This window comes from Ursus arctos, unplaced genomic scaffold, assembly GCF_023065955.2.
Source record: "Ursus arctos isolate Adak ecotype North America unplaced genomic scaffold, UrsArc2.0 scaffold_18, whole genome shotgun sequence".
Classification (NCBI taxonomy): domain Eukaryota; kingdom Metazoa; phylum Chordata; class Mammalia; order Carnivora; family Ursidae; genus Ursus; species Ursus arctos.
Window position 1 is genome coordinate 40,257,173 of NW_026622852.1, and position 25,193 is coordinate 40,282,365.

The 25,193-nt window shown below is 38.9% G+C and overlaps 1 protein-coding gene across 2 annotated transcripts in view; it reads left to right on the forward strand.

Moving 5' to 3' along the window:
• HSDL2 (hydroxysteroid dehydrogenase like 2) overlaps positions 1-25,193 on the forward strand; it is a 74,147-nt gene that overhangs the window by 29,904 nt on the left and 19,050 nt on the right. For both annotated transcript variants that reach the window (XM_048223034.2, XM_026513757.4), the window contains 6 exons: positions 604-702; positions 4,608-4,722; positions 10,166-10,269; positions 11,851-11,949; positions 21,600-21,794; positions 23,569-23,640. In XM_048223034.2, coding sequence (XP_048078991.1) covers positions 604-702; positions 4,608-4,722; positions 10,166-10,269; positions 11,851-11,949; positions 21,600-21,794; positions 23,569-23,640 — 684 coding nt within the window. The remainder of the gene's footprint in view (positions 1-603; positions 703-4,607; positions 4,723-10,165; positions 10,270-11,850; positions 11,950-21,599; positions 21,795-23,568; positions 23,641-25,193) is intronic.

Genomic DNA, 25,193 nt, shown 5'->3' on the forward strand with positions numbered 1-25,193 from the left:
TTAACAATCATTGAAGATAGGTGATAGATTCGTGGTAGTTTATTATACTGTTTTCTATAGTTTTGTCTATTTCTTGAATTTTTTCATAATAAAGGTTTTTTAAATTACCTTCCTTTTTTCTTTTTTTGCTTTTTAATAGAATTTTTAAAAATTACCCTTTTGTCTTTGGGTGTTTTAAGATTTATTTATTTTAGAGAGAGAGTGTGCACATGTGCTCAAGAGTGGTGGTGGGGGGGAGGATCCTCAAGCAGACTCCCTGCTGACTGTGGAGCCTGAGCAGGCCTCAGTCCCGTGGCCCATGAGATCACGACCCAAGCTGAAACCAAGAGCAGGATGGATGCTCAACCAACTGAGCCACGCTGGGCGCTCCCCCTCCCCCCCCCGCCCCCCCTTTTTTTTTTTAATAGAGTTGGTCTCTCTAGTTGGAGTCTGGATATGGGTTTGTCTGTCCTACTGTAGGGTGGAGTCACTAATAGTTATAAGAACATAGTTATTCATATTAATTTTCTGAAACTAGGGTACTTCTTTCTTTTGATTTATATCAGAATGAAAAGTTTAGTATTTGACTGTCTCAATGCTTTTTTGTTTATTTATCCCTTGTAGTTGAAGCGGCTGGAGGAAAGGCCTTGCCATGCGCTGTTGATGTGAGAGATGAACAGCAAATCAGTAATGCAGTGGAGAAGGCAGTGGAGCAATTTGGAGGTGGTGCCTTAATTCTGAAATATTATTGAATATTGTAACTATCATTTAAATTTTAAAAATTTATTTTTAATTTCCTAAGTCTTTAGAGTATAACCAGATATGAGTATTCATGTATGTAGAAATACAGCTTAAAACCATGTGATGACTTTTTTACTGTTAAAACTTATTTTGAATAATATAGCACATCTACCATTCATTATAAAGTTAGACCCTTGACAGTAACAAATATCTAACAAACTAGTTTCCCAGATCACATCCTCTTGCCTCTCCTCAACTAATGTAACCATCATTTGGTGACTTTTGATATTTATTGGATTAAGTGTAGGTAATTTACTGTCATTCAAGATATTTCACATTCCAATCTCAACAGACTTTTTTCAGTTCCATCTTTTTTCTATGCCCCTATGTAAACACTTTATTCTTCCCCAAATAGTTTACTTCCATATCCTTGCCTTGAAATTTTTGCCTCTTAACTTTTTCTCTTCCCCAGCCTGAGGCTTCTCCAGTGCCCACCTCTCCATCTCCAGTCCTGCCTAAAATGCTTCCTTCTTTATCTTTTGAAATCCCACCTTTCTGTGGTTAAATCTCATCTCCTTCGTGAAACCAATTTCCTCACCATGCCAACTAATCAGAAGTGTATTTTTCTTTCTCTGAATTCCTAAAACATTCCTTTGATCCTTGTCTTGTACTACTTTATTTTTTTTTTATTTATTTTATTTGAGAGTGAGAGAGTGGGGGTGGGGGGAGCAGAGGGAGAGGGAGAGAATCTCAAGCAGACTCCCTACCGAGCATGGAGCCTGACACCAAGTTCGATCTCACAACCCCAAGATCATGACTTGAGCCTAAATCAAGAGTGGGACACTTAACCAACTGAACCCCTCGGGAGCCTCTATTGTACTACTTTAGATCTTAGTATTTTTTTTCCCTCGATTTGTTCATAAACTCCTAGAAGGCAGGTGTTGGGGGTTGTGCTAAAGCTTTGATGGTGTTATAGAAGGCACCTGGCCGTGTCCGAATCCTGCCCAAACTGTTACCACTCTTCCCTGCTCCCCCCATAATATTCCAGAGACTGTGTGTGTATATGTGAAAGATATTGACCAATGGGAAGAAAGGTAGTATTTTATTGTTAGCGTGGCTTGGTTAGCGTAGGCTAGCATAACCCTCAATGCAGAGCACTGTGTTATAAACAACCAGAGCACAGAGTTTAATTTTCAGTTAATAGGATATGTTTTCCATACCTTTGAGGGAGAAAAAAACATCTCCCAGTATATTTTGCTACTTTTTTTTTTTTTTAAGATTTACTTATTTATTTGAGAGAGAGAGAAAGAGAGAAAGCATGTGCTTACGTGGACACAATGAGGAGGGGCAGAGAAAGAGGGTAAGAGAAACTGAAGCGGATTCCATGCTAAGCGCACTGCCCGACGCAGGCTTGATCTCACAACCCTGAGATCAGACTGAGCCAAAACCGAGAGTCGGATGCTCAAAGGACTTCACCAGGCCCTGCCCCTATTTTGCTACTTATTATTGAGAAAAGCATCTAAAACACTTTTATCTTTTTAATGAATTTACAGATTGGCAGTGGAGTTACCTCTATTTTGAAGTCTTTCCTAAGATTTCCTTTCCTCCTCAGTAACCACTTTGTTGTATTTTAAATTTTTTGCTTTCCTTTTACCCATCAATTTCTGCTTTCCTGACATAACAATGCACAATGAAGAGGGAACTCTGTTCAACTCCTCAGCTGCCACTCTCATAATTACTAAGGATGCCACATTTATAGGAGATGATTCATAAGTTGCTCTTTTTTTTTTTCTTTCCCTCTGTACTCTATCCACAAAGATGCCAAGCCTTTAATTTTTGTTTGTTTGGTTTTAGTTCTATACTGTGGTTGCTACTATTGTGGCCTTCTGGTTTGGAATTCTATAGGCCTTTGAATTCTGCCTTTTGGGAAGACTTTACCTTTTCCTGATACTTCTCTCTGCTGGGGAATTGTCTTTAACAAAGTCCTGAGCAGTTGATAATACTTTGAAACCTGTGCTCTCAGGGTTCTCTGCCACAGGCTGCTCCCTGTCACCTTGCCTTCCCTCACCTTCAAAGTTTTCCAGACATTGAGTAAATTATGCTGTTCCATAAACCACAGAATCCTTCTTTCCTACTACATTTTTTTTCTGCAGCAGTTATACACACACACACACACACACACACATATGCCTGTTTGTGCATTATTTTTCACTATTGCTCCCTGATCCATTTTAATTTGGGCCATCTGAGTTTCGAAATTTTAACCTATCTCTTAATTGGAGCTATCTTTTTCTTTACCACTGGCAAGTCAAACATAGTTTACCATGTCAGTATATCCTCATTTCTCATCTGCTTTCTTTGCTTTTGGGCCCAGATGCTTGCTCTGCTAACATACTTGTCACTTGTTATCACATAGTGAGAGAGATGAAGTCAATAAAGTCTGAATTTGCTTAAGGAATCTATCGATTGGATCAACCCTTACAAGCTTCATCTCTCTGAAGAGGGTAATTCTGCACAGGGTGGTGTGTATACCCATCAGCCCAGCATCTCACTCAGACCTACACTCAATTCACTTTGCTCCCACCTGGCTTCTTTAGTGAGTATCATCCTTCTTGCCTCATAGGCCGTAGCGGAGTGCCTTACGTAGCGTAGCCACTCGCTGATTGTCTGCCAGTGATGTGGCTGAGCAGCTCATAGCTTTGTGGATTGACAAGTATGTCCTCGATTTAAAAGTTCTCTTCATAGGTCTTTGCTACTTGTGAAGGCAACCGTCATTATGTTCATCCTAGAAAGCTGGTAGTCACAGGATCTAGAACTTGTCTCAGATATATGGATGACTTACTTGAGTTGAGTTTTATTATAATAAAGCTATAAAATGTAATGTAGTTGAATCCAAAGTTATTCTAAGGACACATTTTAGGAACATTATCAACGCAGAGTTTATACAAAAGAAAACAGAAATTGAGGAATGAGGATGTGATCAAGATTTTATAATACTGTATGAAGAAAGGGTGCTTATGACTAAAATGTTTTAGTGAGTATAATAGCCTTATTTAAACCATTATCCACATATTGTGAGAGAGGATCATAGTAAAGAGGATAACAAAAAATGTTTATTGCAACAGTCTAAGCCAGCAGAAGTTGTGATATTTCTATTTAACTGAATATTAAATGCCCTTTAAAAAGAATTATGAATCATTGTAAAAACAGAGAATTGTTTAAGATACTTTTGTAGTTTACTATTTTCATTTAACATTATTTGACTAAACTTGTAACTAAAACTTGTAACTAAACTTGTAAACAAAATATGTTACATATAGAGGGACTGGACAGAATATGCATAAATAATCATTATTCTAGATTAATTTTTGTATGAATTACTAAAACAAACTTGATATGCTTTGATGATTTGCCTAAAATTGAAAAGTCACTCTAGGTCTTTTTTCTTTTCCCAGTTCCCAAGACCAGGAAGGACCTCTTTTATTAAAGTAAGGGTTTTAGAAAGGAGGGAGACCAGTGAGTTTGGAAGGAGGGAGGGCCTTGGACAGATGCTAGAGAGGAGGGAAAATTTTAAGGAAGTTAACCTAAGGTTCTTGGAGAAAAGGAGGGAAGTCTAGGAGGTAAGAGAACAAATAGGAATGGAAGCTACAAACCACTGAGGACTAAGCCTCCTTGTAGTTTCACATGGAGCTCTGGCGATTGGCTTTCTCGTGCCAGTGAAAATCATTTGGGTGTTTTGACACAGCTATCAAATCTTACATTGGTGTATTGTCAGTCATATTATCTAAAAGAAGTATTTGTGAACCAACTCACAGTTCAACTCTATGGAATAAATGTTGTTTTAAAGTTTAAATTATATTAATGGGAAGTTGATTATTTGAAAACAGGAATTGATATTTTGGTGAATAATGCCAGTGCTATCAGCTTGACCAACACATTGGAAACACCTACGAAGAGAGTGGATTTGATGATGAATGTCAACACCAGAGGCACCTTTCTGACGTGAGTTACAGTGGTCGGGGAGAACCTTGCAATGTGTTCTCAGAGAACTAGTTGTGAACAGATTTGAACCAGATTAGCAATACAGTTTAAAACCTAGTCAGTTGTTATAAAGGCCTAAATTGCTCCAAGTGAGTAAATGGTATTTTAAATAGTTTTATTCAGAGCTCCTTTTCTCTGTGGATCTAATAAAGTCTAAAACATAGCTCAAGCGTTTTCACACATTTGCATGAATAAATATATACATGCATGACAACACTTCTGATTATTCAAATTAGCAATAGTCTTTCCTTTCTCTGAAAAACACTGGTTATAGATATGTAAATAATAAGCTCATTATGAATCACATTTTTTCCCATTTTTATTACATTTTTAATTTTAATTCCAGTATAGTTAACATAAGTGTTATATTAGTTTCAGGTGTCTATGAATCACATTTTAATGTAACAAAAGGTTAATGCTATCTTGGGGAATATGAGGGGAAATACAGAATGCAGAGTGAAACCAAATGATCTGTTCTGGATCGGTCAGACAGTCCACTCTTGTTTGTCCATTTTTTATCCATTTATTTATTGTCAGGTTCTGTCACTTTTTCGTGGAGGTAAGGAAAGATCAGCATAGAACTTGTTTGTCTGCCTCACATGTATGTTATCTGCCTTACGGTTATACATAAAATGGGTTAGGACTGATTAGGACCTTGGGCTTTGGAGTTAGACTCCTTTGAGTATTGTGCAAGTAACTCCTTGCAGATTCTCTTTCCTCATTTGTAAAATGGGGATGATGAAGTATGTCGTAGGATTGGTTGTGAGGGTTAAATGTAAAATTTGTTGTTAATCTGGAACTTTTCTCTTAGAGATGTATTTTGTTGGGTCTGCAAAACTGGGCCCTGACAGTGTAAAACAATTTGTTTTTATTAGCTCCTTTATAAGCTCAGAATTTTATTAGTTGCCCATATGGAAAAGATCAGACTTACACAAAAATCCAGATTTCTGGCTTCTCTTGAAACTTTGGAAAATCTGGCCACAGCATACCCGCATGGCAACAGTTAGCTGCTGTAGCTGAGTGGCAGAGTATCAACTGCCTCATTAGAGACATTAGCTTTAGCCTTTTGTCACATTTCAGTGTGATGCATAGACAACTGACACTGAGGACGGGTTGCCATTTTTATCCTGTTGTGTGCTTGCCCTGCTATTTTTCTTAAAGAGGGAAGTAAAATATTTCTCATACGCATGTATCTGCCTAAAGTGGGAAAACGAGACATATGCCAAGAGGGCCATATGTTCAAGTAAAATGAGTGGGAGCTTCTTTGTAGATGTGGGGCATATTTCTAGAAATTCAGTATGTAAAGTATATCTCTATTGAATGGAAACCACAGTGAACCAAACCACAGTCAGAACTATGGCAAACATACAGATGAAAAACTTACATAGACGAAGGACTAACACTTCAGTAGGATTTGTGTTTATTTTCAAATAAAAGAAGCAGTGCTGCTCTGTGATGCACGCATGTGTTACATGAAGGAATTATCCGGGCCTCAAAATCTTTTACAGATGGTAACTTCGTGAAGGAATTTTGATTAAATATAAACACTCATTTCAACAAGCATTTGAAAATATAACCCTAAGCAGGAATACTGTTGCTCACCATGTTGAATTAAAGCTTAGAAGGACACGATTTGGGAAAAGTTAAATCATTTGTGGCAGTTTCGAATGTAGGTAATGAAGCCACGGATATAAATATTCTCCTCACCAAGTTTTATTTACTTGAGGTGTCAGGAGATTTTTGATGTGATTAAAAAAACTTTCCGACTGGTACCCATGACATGAGTGCGGCAATGACTTGTTAAGTGTTGAGAAACATCTTAGGAAGTTTAATACAGATTTGTCAAAATTGTAGTAACGATAACTATAGACAGTACTGTTGCGATGGTCAGGGTTAACTTTAAGCTGTAATGGTCCGTGTTAGCTTTAAACTTATTAAACTAATGTAGAAATATTTCACAGAGATGCAGAAAATAATTTTGTTCATCGTACTGTTCTTTAGGAATTGCTGTTGCTAAAAAGTTAAAAATGGACTGTGTTATGAATTTTAAGAACTAAATGCACTTCCATGATTTGAACCACGGTTAAGTGCTTTACTAATGTGGACCACAAAGATGATAGTCTGCTCTGTGACAAGATTATGTGGCTGTGGTGTATTGCTGAAGAGATTTTTTCTAAGATTTTATTTATTTATTTATTTATTTGAAAGAGTGAGCAAGTGTGTGTGTGAGAGAGAGAGAGAGAGAGAGAGAGCATGAGCAGGGGAAGAGGGAGAAGCAGACTCCCCACTGAGCAGGGAGCCCGATGTGGGGCTCAATCCCAGAACCCTGGGATCATGACCTGAACCGAAGGCAATCACTTAACCGACTAAGCCACCCAGGCACCCCGAGATTTTGGTTTTAATTTGAAAGAAATCAACTGTTTTTTGCCACCCATGAGAGAATTCCCAACTCAATTCCCACACAAAGATTGGATCAAAGACTTAGCTTTATCAGTCAACATCATGACTAACGTAAACACAAATGTCTGATTCTCATTGCTCATTTCTTGTGAAATTATGTCTTTGGAAAATCCGTTTGGCAAGAACAACCTGGCCCCTTTCCTATATACTGTGATCATTTTCCAAAAATGAAACTGATGGCTTAAATAATGTTTCTGCAATTATAGATTTGAAGGTTCAGTTCAAAACAAAACAAAAAAACCCTGATTTCAAACTATGAGAAAATGAACTAACCTTGTTGAGGTACCTTTCTCAATGAGTACTACTTGTGTAGTTGGAGAATTACAGATGGAACATATGAGCCATAGGGCTCTAATGTACTAAAAACTAAATATGACTACATTGGAATAGCAGATCTACAAATATCTCAGGAAGAGATACCCTAAAGTAAAACCCGGTTTTTAAAGCAAAGGTTCTATTCATTGTTGAAAGTTCTTACATTTAGGGACAGCTATTATTTTATCTTATTTATTTTTTTAAAGTAGGCTCCATGCCCAATGTGGGGCTTGAACTCATGACCCTGAGATCAAGAGTCACATGCTATACTGACTGAGCCAGCTAGGTGCCCCTGGAACAGCTATTTTTTAAATACTACTAAATATTTTCCCAATTAAAGGCATATTGCAGTGCCAAATGAAAGACCTGATGTTGACCTTTGGACCAAAGAAAAGGTGTCAGGTTTTTGGCCCTCTGTGAAAGTTGTAAGTTATAAAAAAGAAAATTGATAATGAAACATTTCCGTTTTAATTTTGATTTTATTTCTTATTTAGTGACACTCATTTATTCATGGGAGGAAAGTATAGGTTGTTTTCTCAGGCAAGCCTGAGAAGCGTCGTCAGGGAGAGAGTAGGGGCAAGGCCCAAAGAACTGACCTGTTTGGAGGTTTCAGCAAGGATCTAGAGCTGTTTCCTGATCCCTGGCACCCAGGGCCCTGTGGCCTGTGACTTATGTCACAGGTTTAGAGAAGCAGGGGTGGAAGGCAGAGATGAGGTAGAAGGCAAACCCTTAATTTGTATTTTTAAGCTTTAATTAAATATATAATCTCCAATGTTATATGTGTTTGTATCATGTTAAATGCTTATAGAAATTCAGCAATAACCTTTAATTGTATTTCTGAACAGTTAATTTTTTTTCCTATACCCAGCTCACTTTATTCATCTACTCAGATGCCTCTGGGGCATTTGAGCTTGTAACCCTAATTAAGTAAAATAATTCATATAAGAGTAATAAGTGCAGTGCCTGGCACACAGTAAGTTTTCAGTAAGCTTAACTGTTTTATTAAGCTGAAAGTATTAGTATTTAAGTGTGGTGCTAATAGTCTTTAATATATCAGATTGAGCATATTGCTGTTAAAAAGGCAGCTGATTTAGGATTAGTAATGCTGAGGGCCAGGCAGGCAAAGCGCAGGTGGAAAGTTTTTGTCTAGTAGATCAAAGGAGAAGCTCATGTTTATAATGTAAATGAAATGAGCTCTTTCCTTGAATGTAAAATGTAGTCATGGGCTTATTGCTTGGAATAGATTTGGTTTTTTCATGTTGAGATTTTGAGGTGCAGCTTCGTTGTTTTAATGAATCAGCTGTAATATTGTTTGCCCCTCCCTAGCCTCCCCCATGAAAGTGAAGCATTTTTGGAAAGGAAAAACAATATGTATAAAACCCTTCAGTGATATTGATTGTATTTGGTTTCTAGACCTGAAAAGACGTTGCAGATGGTAATAAGAATGTTGTACATTAGTTAATAAAAAAACTGACAAGAATCAACTAGTTCAAAGTCCTATAAATTATTGAATGAGAAATAAAACTTAAAGCTATACGATGTTAAGCTACAGTACGTTATAGCTTAATAACACAGTGTAGCTTAATCATTAATAAATTAAAAATATTGAACCTGAGTTTAAAAAAAAATAAATTGCCTACCTTCTTGAACAGTTTTTAAAAAAAACATAAAAACTAAATATTCCTCGTGAAGGCATACTGCATTGCATATTGGTGCAAATTGAATTTGGGGATGTATTGGGAGTTGTGTTATTAAACTACAGTTCCAGCATTAGTAGGATTACCACACCTACTAAGATGAAATAAATCAGCATACATCATACTAATAATAGCAGTTGTTTATTTCATGTTTAATATATACACTGTTCTAAGTATTTCATATTTATCATCTCATTTTAATCCCTTGGTTAGTCCTAGATGGTAGCAGGTATTACCAACACTTACAAATGAGAAAACTGAGAATTAGAATATATTTTGCCTAAGATCACACGATGAAGGGGAAGGAGGAGGATTTGAACCCCGGTCTGCCTGGCTTGAGCACCGTGTCCTTAACATAGTGCTACCTGTGCTGGCTGGCCAGGACATTAACTTGCTGAAAATATTGTGCGCGCGTGCATGCGTGTGTGTGTTTGTTGGGGGGATTGGAAGGATGTAGTTGAGGATAGGCTAATGTGCCAAGGATTTGGTTATTTTCATCAAGCAGATCATTTTGTCAGGCTATTAAGCAAACTTTCAAAAAATGAAAATTATTGCTTTTCCTACCTTTTAGAAAAGTAAACTCAAACAAAAGCACCCTATAGGTTCCTGACCAACTTTAGTTGCTTTGTAGAAGTACTTTAAAATATAATTGTAGGGACTCCTGGGTGGCTCAGTCATTTAAGCGGCCAACTCTTGATTTTGACTCAGGTCATGATCTCAGGGTGGTGAGATTGAACGCCTGCATTAGGCTCTGTGCTCAGTGGGGAGTCTGCTTGAGATTCTCTCTCTCCCTCTACCCCTCTGCTCTCATGCATGCTCTCCATCTCAAATAAATAAAATCTTTAAAAATAAAAATAAAATATAATTTTGATAAGTGAAGTGGTGAAGTTGTTAGAAAGCTATTAACTTGATGTGTTTTCTTTTGCTTTCAGGTCTAAAGCATGTATTCCTTATTTGAAAAAGAGTAAAATTGCTCATATACTCAATCTCAGCCCACCGCTGAACCTAAATCCATTGTGGTTCAAACAGCACTGTGGTAGGTAGTAGGTTGAGGGGATGGTTTGTTTGGTTAATTTGTTTTGTATTAAATCAGTGTTTCTGGGTGCCTTGGTGGCTCAGTCGTTATGCGTCTGCCTTTGGCTCGGGGCGTGATCCCAGAGTCCTGGTGATGAGGACACGGAATACAGGTGATGAGGACACGGAATACAGGTGATGAGGACAGGGAATACAGGTGAGGTTCAGTGGGGTGGAGTCTGGAGCCGACGTCCAAGAAAGAATCCTTGAGGCATCTTTGGTGCAAAATTGGTGGTTTATTAAAGCACGGGGACAAGACCCATGGGCAGAAAGAGCTGCTGCCCCAGGGTTGTGAGGGGTGGCTGTTATATACCACGGGGTTGGGGGAGGTAAGGAAAAAGGGAGGTTGAGGAAATACTTTCATATGTTAGAGAAGATTAACAAGATATGGAGCCTTGCCATTGTCAAGTTAAGGTGGTTTTGCCCTCTAGCAAGGCATTAACGTTAAGATGGTTGGGAAATTCCTGGAGGCTGCAGATTATAAGGACATTTAATCGTATCTACATTCCCTTCCGGAAGCTAGGTTATTGATAGAAATGCTTCGTTCTTGTAAACTGCTAAAGACATTTGTGAAACTGAGGGAGACTTAAGTCTTGCAGGATTGTGGTATCTATAGGTTAACTATTTCTTTGTCCTTTAGGGCAGCCAGGAGTGCCTGAGGAATGTCACATACATCCCATGGAGGGGGGGTTGTGGGGTGTCAGTTTCTGCTTTGTCCTCCGTTTGCCTTCTGTTCCCTCGTCACTGGGATTGGGCCCCGCGTCGGGCTCCCTGCTCCGCTGGGAACCTGCTTCTTCCTCTCCCATGCCCCCTGCTCGTGTTCCCTCTTTCTCTCTCTCTCTCTGTCTCTGTCAAATAAATAAATAGATAAATCTTAAAAAAAAAAAAAAACAGTGTTTCTGTGATGTAATCACAGTTTTTACATAGCATTCAACATTCAATTTTCTATGCATAATCAGCACTTTGGAAACTAGATTCTTAAACTTTTATCTGTAATTTAAAACATTGACGTATAATTTACATTCAATAAAATGCACAGATCTTAATGGTTCAGTTGGATGAATGTTGACAAATGTATATACCTGCATAAACAATACCCAAATCAAGATACGGATTTCCATCATTCCAGAAAGCTCCCTCAAGTCTCAATGGGTGTGTTTTATTGTGTATAACTTATTCTTCAATAAAGTTGGTTAGATACTATGAAGTACTTTTTCTTTCACAGAAAACTAATGATTTGAGGTGAGTGTGCATTAAATTACAAATTTTATGTAGAGGTGCCTCTTTTAAAATTGTTACATCACATCCTTCTTTGTACATAATTCACTAAAATTTGGACAGGTAATTAGAATCGAAAGCCACAAGGCAAAACTGAAAGAAGTTCTGCTTAATTGACTAAATTTGCAACTAAATCTGTTTAATTGACTAAATTTGCAACTTTTTGGTCTTGTTTTACTAGCAGTATAGCCAAGAAAGAGAGTGGTTATTTATACTCACAAAAGTTGTTTCTTAATTAAGCACTATTCTTTGTGGTTTCTTTCAGCTTATACCATTGCTAAGTATGGAATGTCTATGTGTGTGCTTGGAATGGCAGAAGAATTTAAGGGTGAAATTGCAGTCAATGCATTATGGCCTAAAACAGGTATGTATTTTAAAAAAAAAAATCCAGTTATTGGATTCTTGTTTATTGTCCTTGACACTTTTGAGATACATCTTGGGTAGGTAGGTTGAGATCGGAAACAAGTTAAACTTTTTTTTTTTTTGAGAGAGAGAGAGATTAAGAGAGAGCACACGCGCGAGAGCCAGTGCATGTGCCTGCACAAGCGAGGGGCAGGGGAGGTTGGGGGGCAGAGGGAGAGGGAGAGAGAGACTTGGGGCTTGATCTCACGACCCTGAGATCATGACCTGAGCCAAAATCAAGAATCAGACACTCAACCGACTGCACCACTCAGGCACCCCTAAACTCTCTTTTTAAAACTTGAGAGTTGGGGAAGGGCAAAATGGAAGTAATTGAATTCTGAAGGGCTTATATGAACATGGGAAGATTGGGGAAGAAAAAGTATTCTCATAGTCTCATCTTGGGGCAGCCACAATACTAGATGGTATGTTTTTTTAAAAACTATATTTTCTGTTTGGGGCTAGGGTATAGAAGTGCTTCTGAATATTAAAGTTATAGACAACCACTTACCTTTTTTATTTTAAGTTTTTTATTTTAATTCCAGTATAGTTAACATTCATTGCTATATTAATTTGAGATGTGACTAAACAATTCTCTGTTACTCAGTGCTCATCAAGATAAGTGTATACTTAATCCCTTTCACCGATTTCACCCATCCCCCTACCCCCCCTCCCTTTTAGTAACTGTCAGTTTGTTCTCTATACTTAAGAGTCTGTTTCTTGGGCTCCTGGGTGGCTCCGTCGGTTAAGTGTCTGCCTTTGGCTTGGGTCGTGATCTCAGGGTCCTGGGATCAACCTTAGCAGGGAGCCTGCTTCTCCCTCTGCTTGTGCTCTCTCGCCCTCACTCTCTGTCAAATAAGAGTTTGTTTCTTGGTTTGTCTCTTTTTCTTTTGCTCATTTGTTTTGTTTCTTAAATTCCACATGTGAGTGAGATCATATGGTATTTGTCTTTCTTTGACTTATTTTGCTTAGCATTATATTCTCTAGCTCTATCCATGTGTCTCAAATACTTTCTCTGCAGTTGGTTTATTCAAATCAGGATATAAACAAGTTTCACACATTATATTTACATGACATGTTTTTCATTTATAGTGGTTAACACTTCTAATATTTTTTCCTTGCCACTGATTTCTTGAAAAACCAGGTCATTTATAGTTTCCAACATTCTGGATTTTCCTAATTTCTCCCCGTTGTATCTTTTAACATGTTTATTTATTGTGTAAGGACCTTTATATTGTTTATTTCTACTCTTCTTCCTTCTGGAATTATTTTGTTTATTCATTTATTGCTCAACAAATATCTGTTGGACAGTTATGATGTGGAGACGTTGTGCAGGGCACTCTGGATACTTCTTTAGCCTTTTCACCTAATGGATGACAAGGTTGGTAAGAGTTGGCCATGGAAAGACATTTATTCCAGCATTTTGCAAAGCATTATAGCCCTACGAGTATTCTTGAGCTAAATTGCCCCATACAACAATGTGAAACTAACCCAGAGTTTTAGCTTAGGGACATTTGAGGGATTTCTTTTTATCTTTGTTCCCATCTGAAGTCTACTGGTGAAGGGATGTTATCCACTCCAAAGCAGAAGTGAAAGGGCCAGTGACCTATGGTATTGATGCGGGGGAAACGGGAGGCTATGGGTGGGAATGTATGGAGCACGGGGGCGTGTTGCTAATGTAACTTTTCAGAGAACTTAGCTCTTGCAACCAGCTCTGTAGTCACCACCTTTCTTTTCTTCTAAGGGCTCCGAGGATCAATTTTTAAAAATTCTTTTCTTCTGCTCTTTAACCAAGATTCCTTTCTTCCCTGGCCCAATATGGGACCTGAACCATGTTTTATTGCTTCTTCATTTTCCCTATGTTTCTGTAGCAGACACAGTTCTTTCAAGATTTTCTGGAGAGTGATATTCTTTGCAGTGGGGCAAAAGATGAAACTGAAAAAGTGCTTCTATAGTGTTTTTCAAACTGCATGTCATGACTCAATTGAGTCATGAAATCAATTTTGTGGATTGTGAAATTGAGTTAGAAGGTAGCAGCCAGAATTTTGTTGTTTTATTTCTAGTGGAATAAGATAGAGAATATTAGGGGGCATTGCGTCAGTCGATATTGTTTCTATGTAAATGAATATATATGTATTTGTGAGTGTGTGTATATGTGGGTATTATGTATTCTTAGTCATGTTGGCATAAAGTGTTACTGATTATGGATCACAGTTAAAAACTTTAAAAGCTCACACTTTACCGTGCCTTTCTTCTTCTTTGACTTCTTTCCTTCTCTCATCCGTTCTCAACTTCCTCCTCCTTCCACTTCAGTCATTGCTGTTGTTGGTAGATAGTGAGAGTCAGGAAGTTAGTTTGAAAGGGAGGTCTCCCAGGTAACGAAGTCCTAACATAGTATTTTCCCCTTTTTGTACCTCTATTATGTTACTTGTCGTTTTCTGTTCATTCATCTTCCAAACATTTTTATATGCCAGGCACAGTTCTCTGTCCTATTTATTCATTAGGTATCCACAGACAATTTATGAAGTGTCTACCTGTGTACAAGGCATTAAGGGGTACTAAGATGAATGGATGCATATCTTACCCTTAGAGTTTACTCTTTAGGGTGGTTACCATCATCTGCATTTTGTCCTTCCCTCCTCATGTCCACTCCTCTAACCTTTAGGTCTTTGGAATCCTGGGGTAACAAAGTTAGAAAAAAGCCTAGTCTGACTCTAAGAATTATAAATTTTATTCATAAAATAGATCATTATTGGACACCAATTATGTGCCAACCTCTGCTGTAGTAGTTTAAGATACATCAGAGAACAAAACGGACAAGAAGCTCTGTCTTTTTGGAACTTACAGTTTAATTGGGAAAGACACATATCTGAGCTAAAGGCAACTGCTTAATGGACTGAGCCACCCAAGAAGCCAGGAGAGAGAGAATCTTAAGCAGACTCCCCGCTGAGCATGGAGCCCCACGCGGAGCTTGATCTCATGACCCTAAGATCATGACCTGAGCTGAAGTCAAGAGTCAATGCTTAACCTACTGGGCCACCCAGTCACCCCTAGAGTGCAATTTTAAATAGAGTAGAAAGGTTTGGCCTTTTTGAGAAGGTGACATTTGAGCATAGACTTGAAGGGGGTGCTGGAGTTCGTCTTGGGGATGTGTTAGCTACAGTGTAACTGAGGGAAGCATTGAAGGCAGAGGAAATAGCCAGAGGAAAGGTCCTAAGAAGTGAGCATGCTTGACATGATGAAAGAGCGGGGAGAAGGCCAGTATGGCTGGAGTGAGGGGAGAATAGTAGAAAATGAGATGGTGCCCATCAGGAAATGGGGAGCAGATGTTGTAGGTCCTTGCCAAGACTTGGAGTTTTATTCTGAGTGAAATGGGGAGCTTTCGCAGGGTTTTGTTTTGTTTTAAAGATTTTATTTATTTAGAGAGAGTGTGTGCACACATACGCAGGAGCAGGCGTAGGGACAGAGGGAGAGGGAAGAGAGAATCTCAAGCAGATTTGATGCCGAGCATGGAGAGCGACATGGGGCTGGATCTCACAACCCTGAGATCATGACCTGAGCCAAAATCAAGAACTGGTTGCTTAACCGACTGATTTACCCAAGCACCCCTTTGGCAGGGTTGAGCAGAGGAGGTACGCGATGGTACTTGAATTTTTTAAAGGATCTGTCTGGATGCTCTTAAAAATTGATTCTTTGGTGGGGGGGGTACAGGGGCTGCCTGGCTGACTCAGTTGATAGAGCATGCGACTCTTAATTTAATCTCAGGTGCCATGTGTTCAAGCCCCACCTTAGGTGTGGAACCTACTTAAGAAAAAGGAAAACAAAAAAAGAATAGTTTTTTTGTTGTTGTTTGTTTTAACAAACCCTTGTTTCGAGGATTGACTTTCAATAGATCTCAGTGAGGGAGTTGCTCTGCTACTACATTCGAAACCCCTACCCAGAAGCAGGTTGTCTGGGAATGGTTTAGCACCAGGTTCGGGTGAGGGGACGGCCCCCTTTTCAGCCGCACCCATTTCCCTAGAAGAGGGCCTCTTGCACTGGACCCTGGTCCCCATGTGCATGGTGGCCACCTGCCTGCGGGGAAAGAGTAAATTCTTGAGAGCCAGAGGGAGAAACAGGAAACAGACCCGGTTGAAGACTATAGCAGTTACCTAGACAATACGTCTTGGTAGCTGTGATCAGAGTGATAGGAGTAAAAGCAGTGGAGAGTGGTCCGATTCTGCTGTATTTTGAAGGTGGAACCAATAGATAGGGAAAGCTGCAGATGGGACAGGTTAGGGAGCAAGGTTAGGAATTCATTTGGGGGCATTGTGTTTATGCATCCAAGTAGAGATGGTCAGTAGACAGTTGGATTTGCAAGTGTGGGTGTCAGGAGAGAGGTCCAGGTTGGAGATAGAAATTTGTGGATTATCAACATGTAATTGGTATATAACAAGAGAAATGACCATTGGCCATTGCAACATTCAGAGATTGGGAAGAAGAAAAACTAATTTGGAGGGGAAAAAAAACTATATAGGACAGTAAGATAGGAAGAAAATTAGAGTATGATATCCTGAAAGCCACTGGAAGAACATGTTTCAAGGAAGAAGGGGAGTGATGCATTGTGTCAAATGTTGCTGATAGATCTTATAAAATGGGAACTGACCCCTTGATATAGTACTCTCTACATCTCCTTCACATTACTTACAACATTTGTAATTAAACTATTGATTTTATAACTTCGTTAATGTTTTTCTTGCTAGGATGAAAGTTTCTTAAAGGTAGAGACAGTATCTGCTTTGTTCATTTTATTGTAGTCCTTGTAGACATTTGGTAAATATTTGATGAATTAATGAATGTGCAGTATGATTACCTTCTGCCTAGCTCCAAAACAGACATTCTGAACAGAGCATTGCATGACAGTGAATGTGGAGGACACTACCAGGATTGACAAAAGAAATCAGTTCACTTCCAACATCTTTGCTTTAGCTTTGAGATGTTCATTTTAGACGTTTTACTAGACATCTTAGAACCATTGTCATTATTTGGGGCCTAGACTTAATGGCACAGTAAACTGAATTTACAGCCCTGTTCCTTGCAGTACATGACATGATGAATTATGTACAGGATACTTTTGAAAGAAAGCAGGAAGACTATGTAGTCTGGTTAGAAGTCAAGAAAGGAGGCTTTCTAATGAAAGTAAACATTTCAAGTAGGACTTCAAGGGGATTTTGGAATTAGCAAGAAGAATTGGACAAGGCATTCCTGGCAGAGGGAACCACAAAGCCTGTGGTATAGGAAAAAAAATACCGTGTGTTTAGTGGAACTGTCGAGGAATTTGGTAATGGTGTATGTATGATAGACTGTGGGCTTTTTATTTCCCACTGAACTTGGGCGGTTGTCTGGAACGTTGAGGGTAGGTGTGAGGTTGTTGTGGGCAGGTAGATGACTAAGCCCCAGGTCTTGATTGCCAAGTTTAGGAGCTTGAATTTTAACTTGTATTCAGTACAGAGCCACTTCTGAATTTTAGAAGCAGGAGAGCAGAGGGAAAATAGGAGCAGTGGAGTGCTAGGGTTGTGATGAGGTTTAAGAAGTTTAATTTGACATCTGAATGTAGGGTGGCTTGTGAGATCGCGGAGAGAGGAGGCAGGAAAGTAGCTAAGATATTACATTATTCGTGACTAAGGCAAGAAAACGGATTCGAGAGGATGCCCAGGCTCCTGGTTGTTTGCGAGGCTTCTATTTTAAAAAACATGTTTTCTCTTCCTATACGGTATAGAGCAGCTCTTTATGCTTCTGGAGCCAGAAGTAATCTCCCAACATTATTCCCTTCAAGGAAAAGGAGATTTATTGTACCTAATGGAATGGACACAGTATAACTTACATTAACCACAATCGGAACAGTGTCCTGGTCCACTCTTTGTCGTCTCCGGTTCGGTGTTCCTTCTGTACACTGGCTACCTTTTCCCTTCTGGATTTAGAACTTCTCACCCCATTGAATTCAACACATCCAGAGAAGGGGTCAGAGGACAGGCCTTAAGTAGTTTAACAACAGGAGGATCTCAAGCCCCAGAAGGTCAGCTTCAGAAGTATAAGTTTATATGTGTATATGAAGGGGAGGAAGGAAGGAAGTGGGCTGCTCTTCAAAATGCCTGCTGCCTCTTACCTCTTGAGCGTTCAGAATGAGTGTGGTAGAAGAGGGTAGAAGAGGGAAGTCCACTTTGGGATAGAGCTCACGTGGGCTGGGTTGAGGAGCCTGGGAATCCAGCTGCTGACTGTGGTACTGGCAGCAGAGAGAAGATAACAGAAGTTATCACAACAGCTGCAATCCTCTGTCACCTGGACCACATTACAAACAGACGTGGGAACTCAGCTAACCAGGGAGGTCAGGGTAATAAGGTAACGGCTGGTCTCCCTGGTGCTAGAAACCAAAACTGGTTGCCCTGTCTTTTAAGGGACTTGCTTACCAACTTGCTTAGATAACAGTTTATATATATTTTGTTGATTCTGGGATGCCCATGTTTTCACATTCTTACATCTTTAATATCAGGGTGCTCTTACTATTGATCATGTACCATCGTTGAATTTGTCAAGTGTTCTTTTTTCTTACCAGTACACTTTATGATCAATGATATCTTTGGTTCAGTGAGTACACAAAGAATGTGTGTGTGTTTGTGCCTGACAGGTGTTAGAGAGGTGAGACATGCTTTCTCTCCAGATGAGGAGGAGTCAGAGGCAGTGCTGATGCTTAAAGTCTGATGTGTACTCTGTGTGTTTATGTGGAAGGACATCTTTGGTTGATTTTTTTTAAAGATTTTATTTGAGAAGAGAGAGAGAGAGCATGGGGTAGGGGGAGCAGGGCAGAGGAAGAAGGAAGAAGCAGACTCCCCACTGAGCCAGGGAGCCCGATGCAGGGCTTAATCCCAGGACCCTGGGATCATGACCTGAGCTGAAGGCAGATGCTAAACCAACTGAGCCACCCAGGTGCCCCTCTTCGGTGGATTTTAAGTCTCTTCTTACTGTTTTGTGTTTTGTGCAGCCTGCAATCAGGAGAATCAGTTGGAAGCTATTAGATACTTCTCCAGTTATTCCTTAATAATGCTTAAGTTTTAGGGTCACCTTTAGGATTCTTGTGACCCAAGGCATATCAGATTTCATTAACATTTTTATTTTCATTTCCAGAAATCAGTGAATTTTCATTTGATGTATCCTATTGTGAACCTGCTTCTGTTGTCAGTTTTATAACCTATTAGGGTAGCCTATGACGTTGCAAAACCTTTGTTGAAAATGAATCTGGCTTATGTCTTGACTTTGAGCGTCTGTGCCTTCTTTGTATCTTCTGTAGAAAGATTACTGAAATAAAGATAGGTTGTTTGGGGAAATCATTCATTGTTCTTAGGTTGTGTGTATGCGTCTATACGTACGAACACACATAACACATGTATGCATCCATGCCATATTCTTAATTTAGAGTTTCTCAGAATTCTTATACTGTTCATGTAGTCTATATAGAGTATACACATATGCATATAGTTTGAAGGTACACTGTGTTGAAAATTTTTAAAAAGATTTATTTATTTTTTTAGATTTTCTATTTATTCACTTGAGAGACAGAGTGACCAAGAGAGAGAGAGAGAGTGAGCGCACAAGCTGGGGGAGGGGCAGAGGGAGAGGGCAAGCAGGCTCCCCGCTGAGCAGAGAGCCTAACGTGGGTCTCAGTCCCAGGACCCTGGGATGACAACCAGAGCTGAAGGCAGCCACTTAACTGACTGAGCCACCCAGGCGTCCCAAAAGTTTATTTATTTTAAGGAATCTCTACACCCATCATGGGGCTCAGACTCACGACCCAGAGATCAAGAGTCACGTGCCCTCCCAGTTGAGCCAACTAGGCGCCCCTATATTGAAATATTTTTAGAAAAATTCTACAGTTGGGGTGCCTAGGTGGTTCAGTCAGTTAAGTGTTCAACTCTTGATTTCAGCTTGGGTCATGACCTCAGGGTCCTGAGATCAGGGCCCATGTCGGGCTCTGTGCTGGGCATGGAGCCTGCTTGGGATTCTCTCTCTCCCTCTCCCTTTGCCCCTCCCGCTGCCCGTGTGCATGCTCTCTCGCTCTCTCTCTCTCTTTCTCTCAAAAAGAAAAAGAAAAATTCTGCAGTTTATGGGAGTGAGATAACTGAACTCTATGTTGGTTAGCAGAGTATGACTCTTTAGTTTCATGGTGGTTAAGATCCTGGCTCTGAAGTCAAGCGTCAAGCGTTTGAATTCTAGCTCCTGTAACCTTGGACAAGTTACTAAACCCCTCTGTGCGTGAGTGCTCCCTTCTGTAAAATGGGAGTAATAACAGTACCTACCTCATAGAATTCATTCAGATAACTTATGTAAAGTATGTAGCAGCATGCCCAGCATAGGGCATACTTGATAAAGATTAGCTGCCATTTTTTATTAATAAGGTATCACATCAAGAGAAAAACCAGAGCTCTTGAACTATTGGTAAGCAAAAAAAATGTCTTCCTAGTAAAGGAACTAGAGTTATAAGGTAGGGACATATTTTCTAACTCAGTGCTTTTAGGAAATCCCGCAAATTAATTGTGCTGTCTTTGAAGTAGGGATGTATGCTAGAATACAATCACCATGAAGGTAGGTGCTTTTGTCTGTTTTATCAACTTATTTGTCCCCAATCCCTACAATAATGCCTGACTTATAGTAAGTACTCAATCACTATATGTTGAATGAATGGAAAGGGGTCAATGGCTCTTAAAAGCTACAGACTTTTCATCTTGTGGATTGAATTATGTAAATTATTCCAGGATGTAATGATTTAAAATGATGGCTTAACAGTGGTATGGAGAGAACTTTAAATTACTAGAGACTGAAACCTAAAGTACATTTAAACAAGTTGACTTTCATTGTTTGAAATATAAGCTAAAATTGAGATAAATTACTGTTCACAATTTCGACAATGTATAATTAATAGTGTACTATGAATGGTAGAGTTTCAAGTTATTTCATTAAAAAACATAGAATTTAAAAATCACATGCACCTAAAACAAGGGTGCCTGGGTGCCTCAGTCAGCGAAGCATCTGCCTTCGGCTCAGGTCATGATCCCAGGGTCCTGGGATGGAGCCCTGCGCGGGGCTCCCTGCTCAGCAGGGAGTCTGCTTCTCCCTGTCCCTCTGCCCCTATATTCTAATAAAGGGGTGAGACAATAAATTAGGGAATGAGCTCCATATTTAGGGACAGGAAACTGAGCCCCGTAGAGGTTAAAGTGACTTGCCAAGAAGCACAACATAGCGTAAAAATCCTGCTCACCTGACTTATTGCTCAGTGCTTTTTCTGTCACACCTCCCTGCCTTTCTTAGCTTTCCAGAATCATATGCAAATTCCTGAGCATTCTAAATCAGAAGTCTAATTGAATTTTGCTGTGAGTCTTACCCAGGAGTTCTATTTTATAAGGCAGTGTTGTGTAGAGTAAGGAATGTGTGTTCTACCCAGTTATGTCAGAACATTTGGCAAATCCTTTAAGCTCTCTGGATCTTGTTTTCATCACCTGTGAAGTAAAGAGATCAGTTGTCTTTTTTGTTACTTCCACAGTCCTCTTGTTTCATTTAGAGTTCGTGTGTGTGTTCTCTCTGCAGCCATCCACACCGCTGCTATGGATATGCTGGGAGGATCCGGCATTGAAAGCCAGTGTAGAAAAGTTGATATCATTGCAGATGCTGCCTATTCCATTTTTAAAAAGCCAAAAACTTTTACTGGAAACTTTATAATTGATGAAAATATCTTAAGAGAAGAAGGAATAAAAAATTTTGACATCTATGCAATTAAACCAGGTAATGCTTCCAGTTTTTAAAACTAGTGATGTATTTTTCTACATTTCCTGCAAGGACCATACATCTGTTTTGTGTGCATGTTTGTGTGATCATAAAACTAATACATTGTTTTAAAAGCTATCTTCCCAATGAAGAGGAAGACCATACCAACACAGCTTCAAAAAAAGCGAAGGGAAAAATGGAAGTGAATTGAGGGCTTTTTAAGTGATGTCAGATACAGAAGGCACATGAGCTATTTACCCATTTCCACATCTTAAAACTAAAAATGAAAATTGGTTTTTAAAGTTGATCTTAAAATCACAGAGTAAACACTTTATTCAAGGATGTGGTGGTAGGTGATACAGGAGTGAGTTTTCTATGAAAACTTTGTAGGAATATGGACTCTTTCCAAATGTTTTTCTCTTAAGTGCAGTCTCTTAGAGTAGCTAGCTTACTGACGCGAGTGATCACAGTCTGCCCTTTGTACAAGACTATGATTCGAGAAGTTCTCAGACGGCCCCCTTGTTCAAAAATCATTCTTCCTCTCTGAAATTGCAGGTCATGATGGTAATGATCAGGCATTCTTACTTTATGCATAAATCATAATCTATATTAAATAGTAGACAATATAGCCATAAGCAAGAGTTACACTTATTGGGGCTAAAGTGTATTCTAAATAATACTTGTTAGGTTGTGCTTCCACATGTTTATATTTGTGTCATCCCTGTCTGTCTCTTCAGTTTGAACTGAATTAAATAGCTCTTTACGGTTTTACAGAGCAGTTTTATATGCATTATCTATTTAACCTTCACAGCAATCCTGTGAGGGAAGCAGTATTGTTTAGGGATTAAGAACGTGGAGTTTGGGAGAAGACAAGCCAGGTTCAGAGTCCAGTTAGCTGCTCACTAGCGGTGTGACTTCAGGCACTTTCTCCGAGCTTCACTTTCCTCACTGGTAAAATTAAGGCAATAATAGCTTCCATACAAGACTTTTGTAAGAACGAAATGTAATAATGTGTATAATGTGCTTGGCACATTGCCTGGCATATGATACAATCGCAGTATTCAGTAGTTAATATTTACAGTAGGAAAACAGGCTCAAAGAGATTATTAGTCTTTGTATAAGAGCAGTCAGCTAATTAAGTGGCAGAACCTGAACCAGATCCAGGTCTTCTGGGTCCTGGTACAGTGTAATTGTCACTTTAGGTTTTAAAGACACAGCGTCATTATGCACAAAATCTTAAATTTGATTTAAGATTAAAAATCCTATCAAATGTTGAGAACCATAAGATGAGTAGGTACTTCGATAAGTGTTAGGATATAACAAAGACCAATGCATTTCTGACCTCCAGTTTTTTTAATCTTCTGAGAGGGAGAGATGGACAGATAGAGATGGGAAACAAGTCCTTAATGAGCAACCCCTTCTCTTAGGGGACCAGGTAAGAAATGAGTCCTGAGCACTTTGGAGGGATATAGGACAGAAGGGTTGCATGGATAGATGAGGAGGGGGCAAAGCCTCCTGGGAGAGCAGTTGAGGGCTTAACATAACCGGTGGCTCTTTGGTTGGCTCTTAGAGATGAAGTTTGCCATAGGAGAGGAGGATAACTTGGTGATGGGAAAAGTATTTTAGCTTCGTGAAGATCAAGTAGTTTGACAGTTCTCCTGGTAGTCTTTTCCATTGCACTAGAATGATCATTACAATAAAAACAGATATAATGTTCATTAAACAGGTGTTAAAATCTTAATGTATTGACATTATCATAGTAACCTGAGTATTTTTGGCGTCAATTTTCCAGGCCATCCTTTGTTACCAGATTTCTTCTTAGATGAACACCCAGATACAATTACCAAGAAAATGGAATCACATGGTAAGATGTAGAGCATATTTTATGTAGCAAAATAAAGATGCTAACTATGTATTTCTTTCAGAATATAAAATTGGACATTTCTGCTTTATGCTTTCAAACCATTTTGTAATTTAAACTAGACAAGTAATATATGGTCTTAGTTAATTCAAGCAAGGAAGGTTGTCTTTTCCTTCTATCAGCAAGAAATTCTTAACATATTCTTTTCGTTTGATTTTTTTAAAGTCTGAAAAGAAAACGAACCCTTTTTAAGGTTTTATTTCTTTACTTTGGCACTATCTTTAGGTATTTCATGTTGATGTGTCATTTTATTTTGAGGGAAAATGTGTCACATCAAAGTACAACTAACACCGTTCTCAGAGTTTGTGCTGTGTGACTACTTTATGGGAGAAATTAACTCCAGAGGAGGTTTTGGTTTTGCTTTATTTTGTTTTTATAATTGGTCCAAAGTTTAGTCTTTGTGTGTGATCTTATGCCACTAGCTTACTGAAAGATGTCAAAAGGAACACTCTTTAACAAATACCCATGAGAAGAATCTCTCTCATGCTTTATTAGCAGGAATAGCTGTGCTTCTCCTGGGCCCTTACCTTATTTTTATCTTCTAGACACTGTGAATCTCCTAAGTGATCACAGGTTCTTTAGATGCTAGAAGAACTCAAGAACAAATTTCATCTATACCTTTGTAACAGATTTATATAACCTTCTACCGCAGTGCATTTTAGTGCCTACCTTTTTTCTAGCTTACTCTTTTCTATCTTTATCTTTCGTTTGTCCAAATTTTTGGAGCTGGTTTAATAAATTACTTAATAAAAATGGCAACTTTCCTTTTGTTGTATCATAAAGAACTTGAAAAATATACAGCTAATCAAAGTCTGAGAGAGTCTAGTCTTCAGGTTAGGCAAGAGCTAAATCCTGATTTTTGCTCATCACCTTAACATTGGATCTGAGCTCATTTAAATTCCAAATTTAAATAAGAACCACTTATCGATTATGTATATTCATTTTGTTTTTCAACAGATATTTATTGGGCACTACTCTGTATCAAACACTATGCTAAGTCCTTTGCATTCATTGTCTCATTTAACACGTATGAGCCTACAAGGCAAGTATCATTATCTTCATTTTACATCTGAGATCGTGCAGGTGGCAGAACCTGGATTTAAATTTATAGCTGTCTGATTGCAAAGCCCATAACCTTAACCAGTAGATTTAAATTGCTTTTCTGACTCCAGAATACTTAAAGTCCTTTAAATGAGCGTATTTCCCCCCGGTAAACCAATTTATCAATTAATAATAAGGAGTTACCATCTCATGGACTAAGCACGTAGTTGCTGTGATCAGCCCATTCTCTCCCTTGGGTCATAATAACGTAGGGAACAGAATCATAATCAGAAGGTTGTTACATGTCCATGGAATCGGTACAAGAGAGGTTAGATAAGGAGAATGTAAGATAGATGTTTATTAGCATCAAATTTCAATAGGAATGATTTTGCCTGTGGGATCAGCATATGTCAGGTGCATTGACTGCAATCCATATATCCATCTCCTCTTGCGGG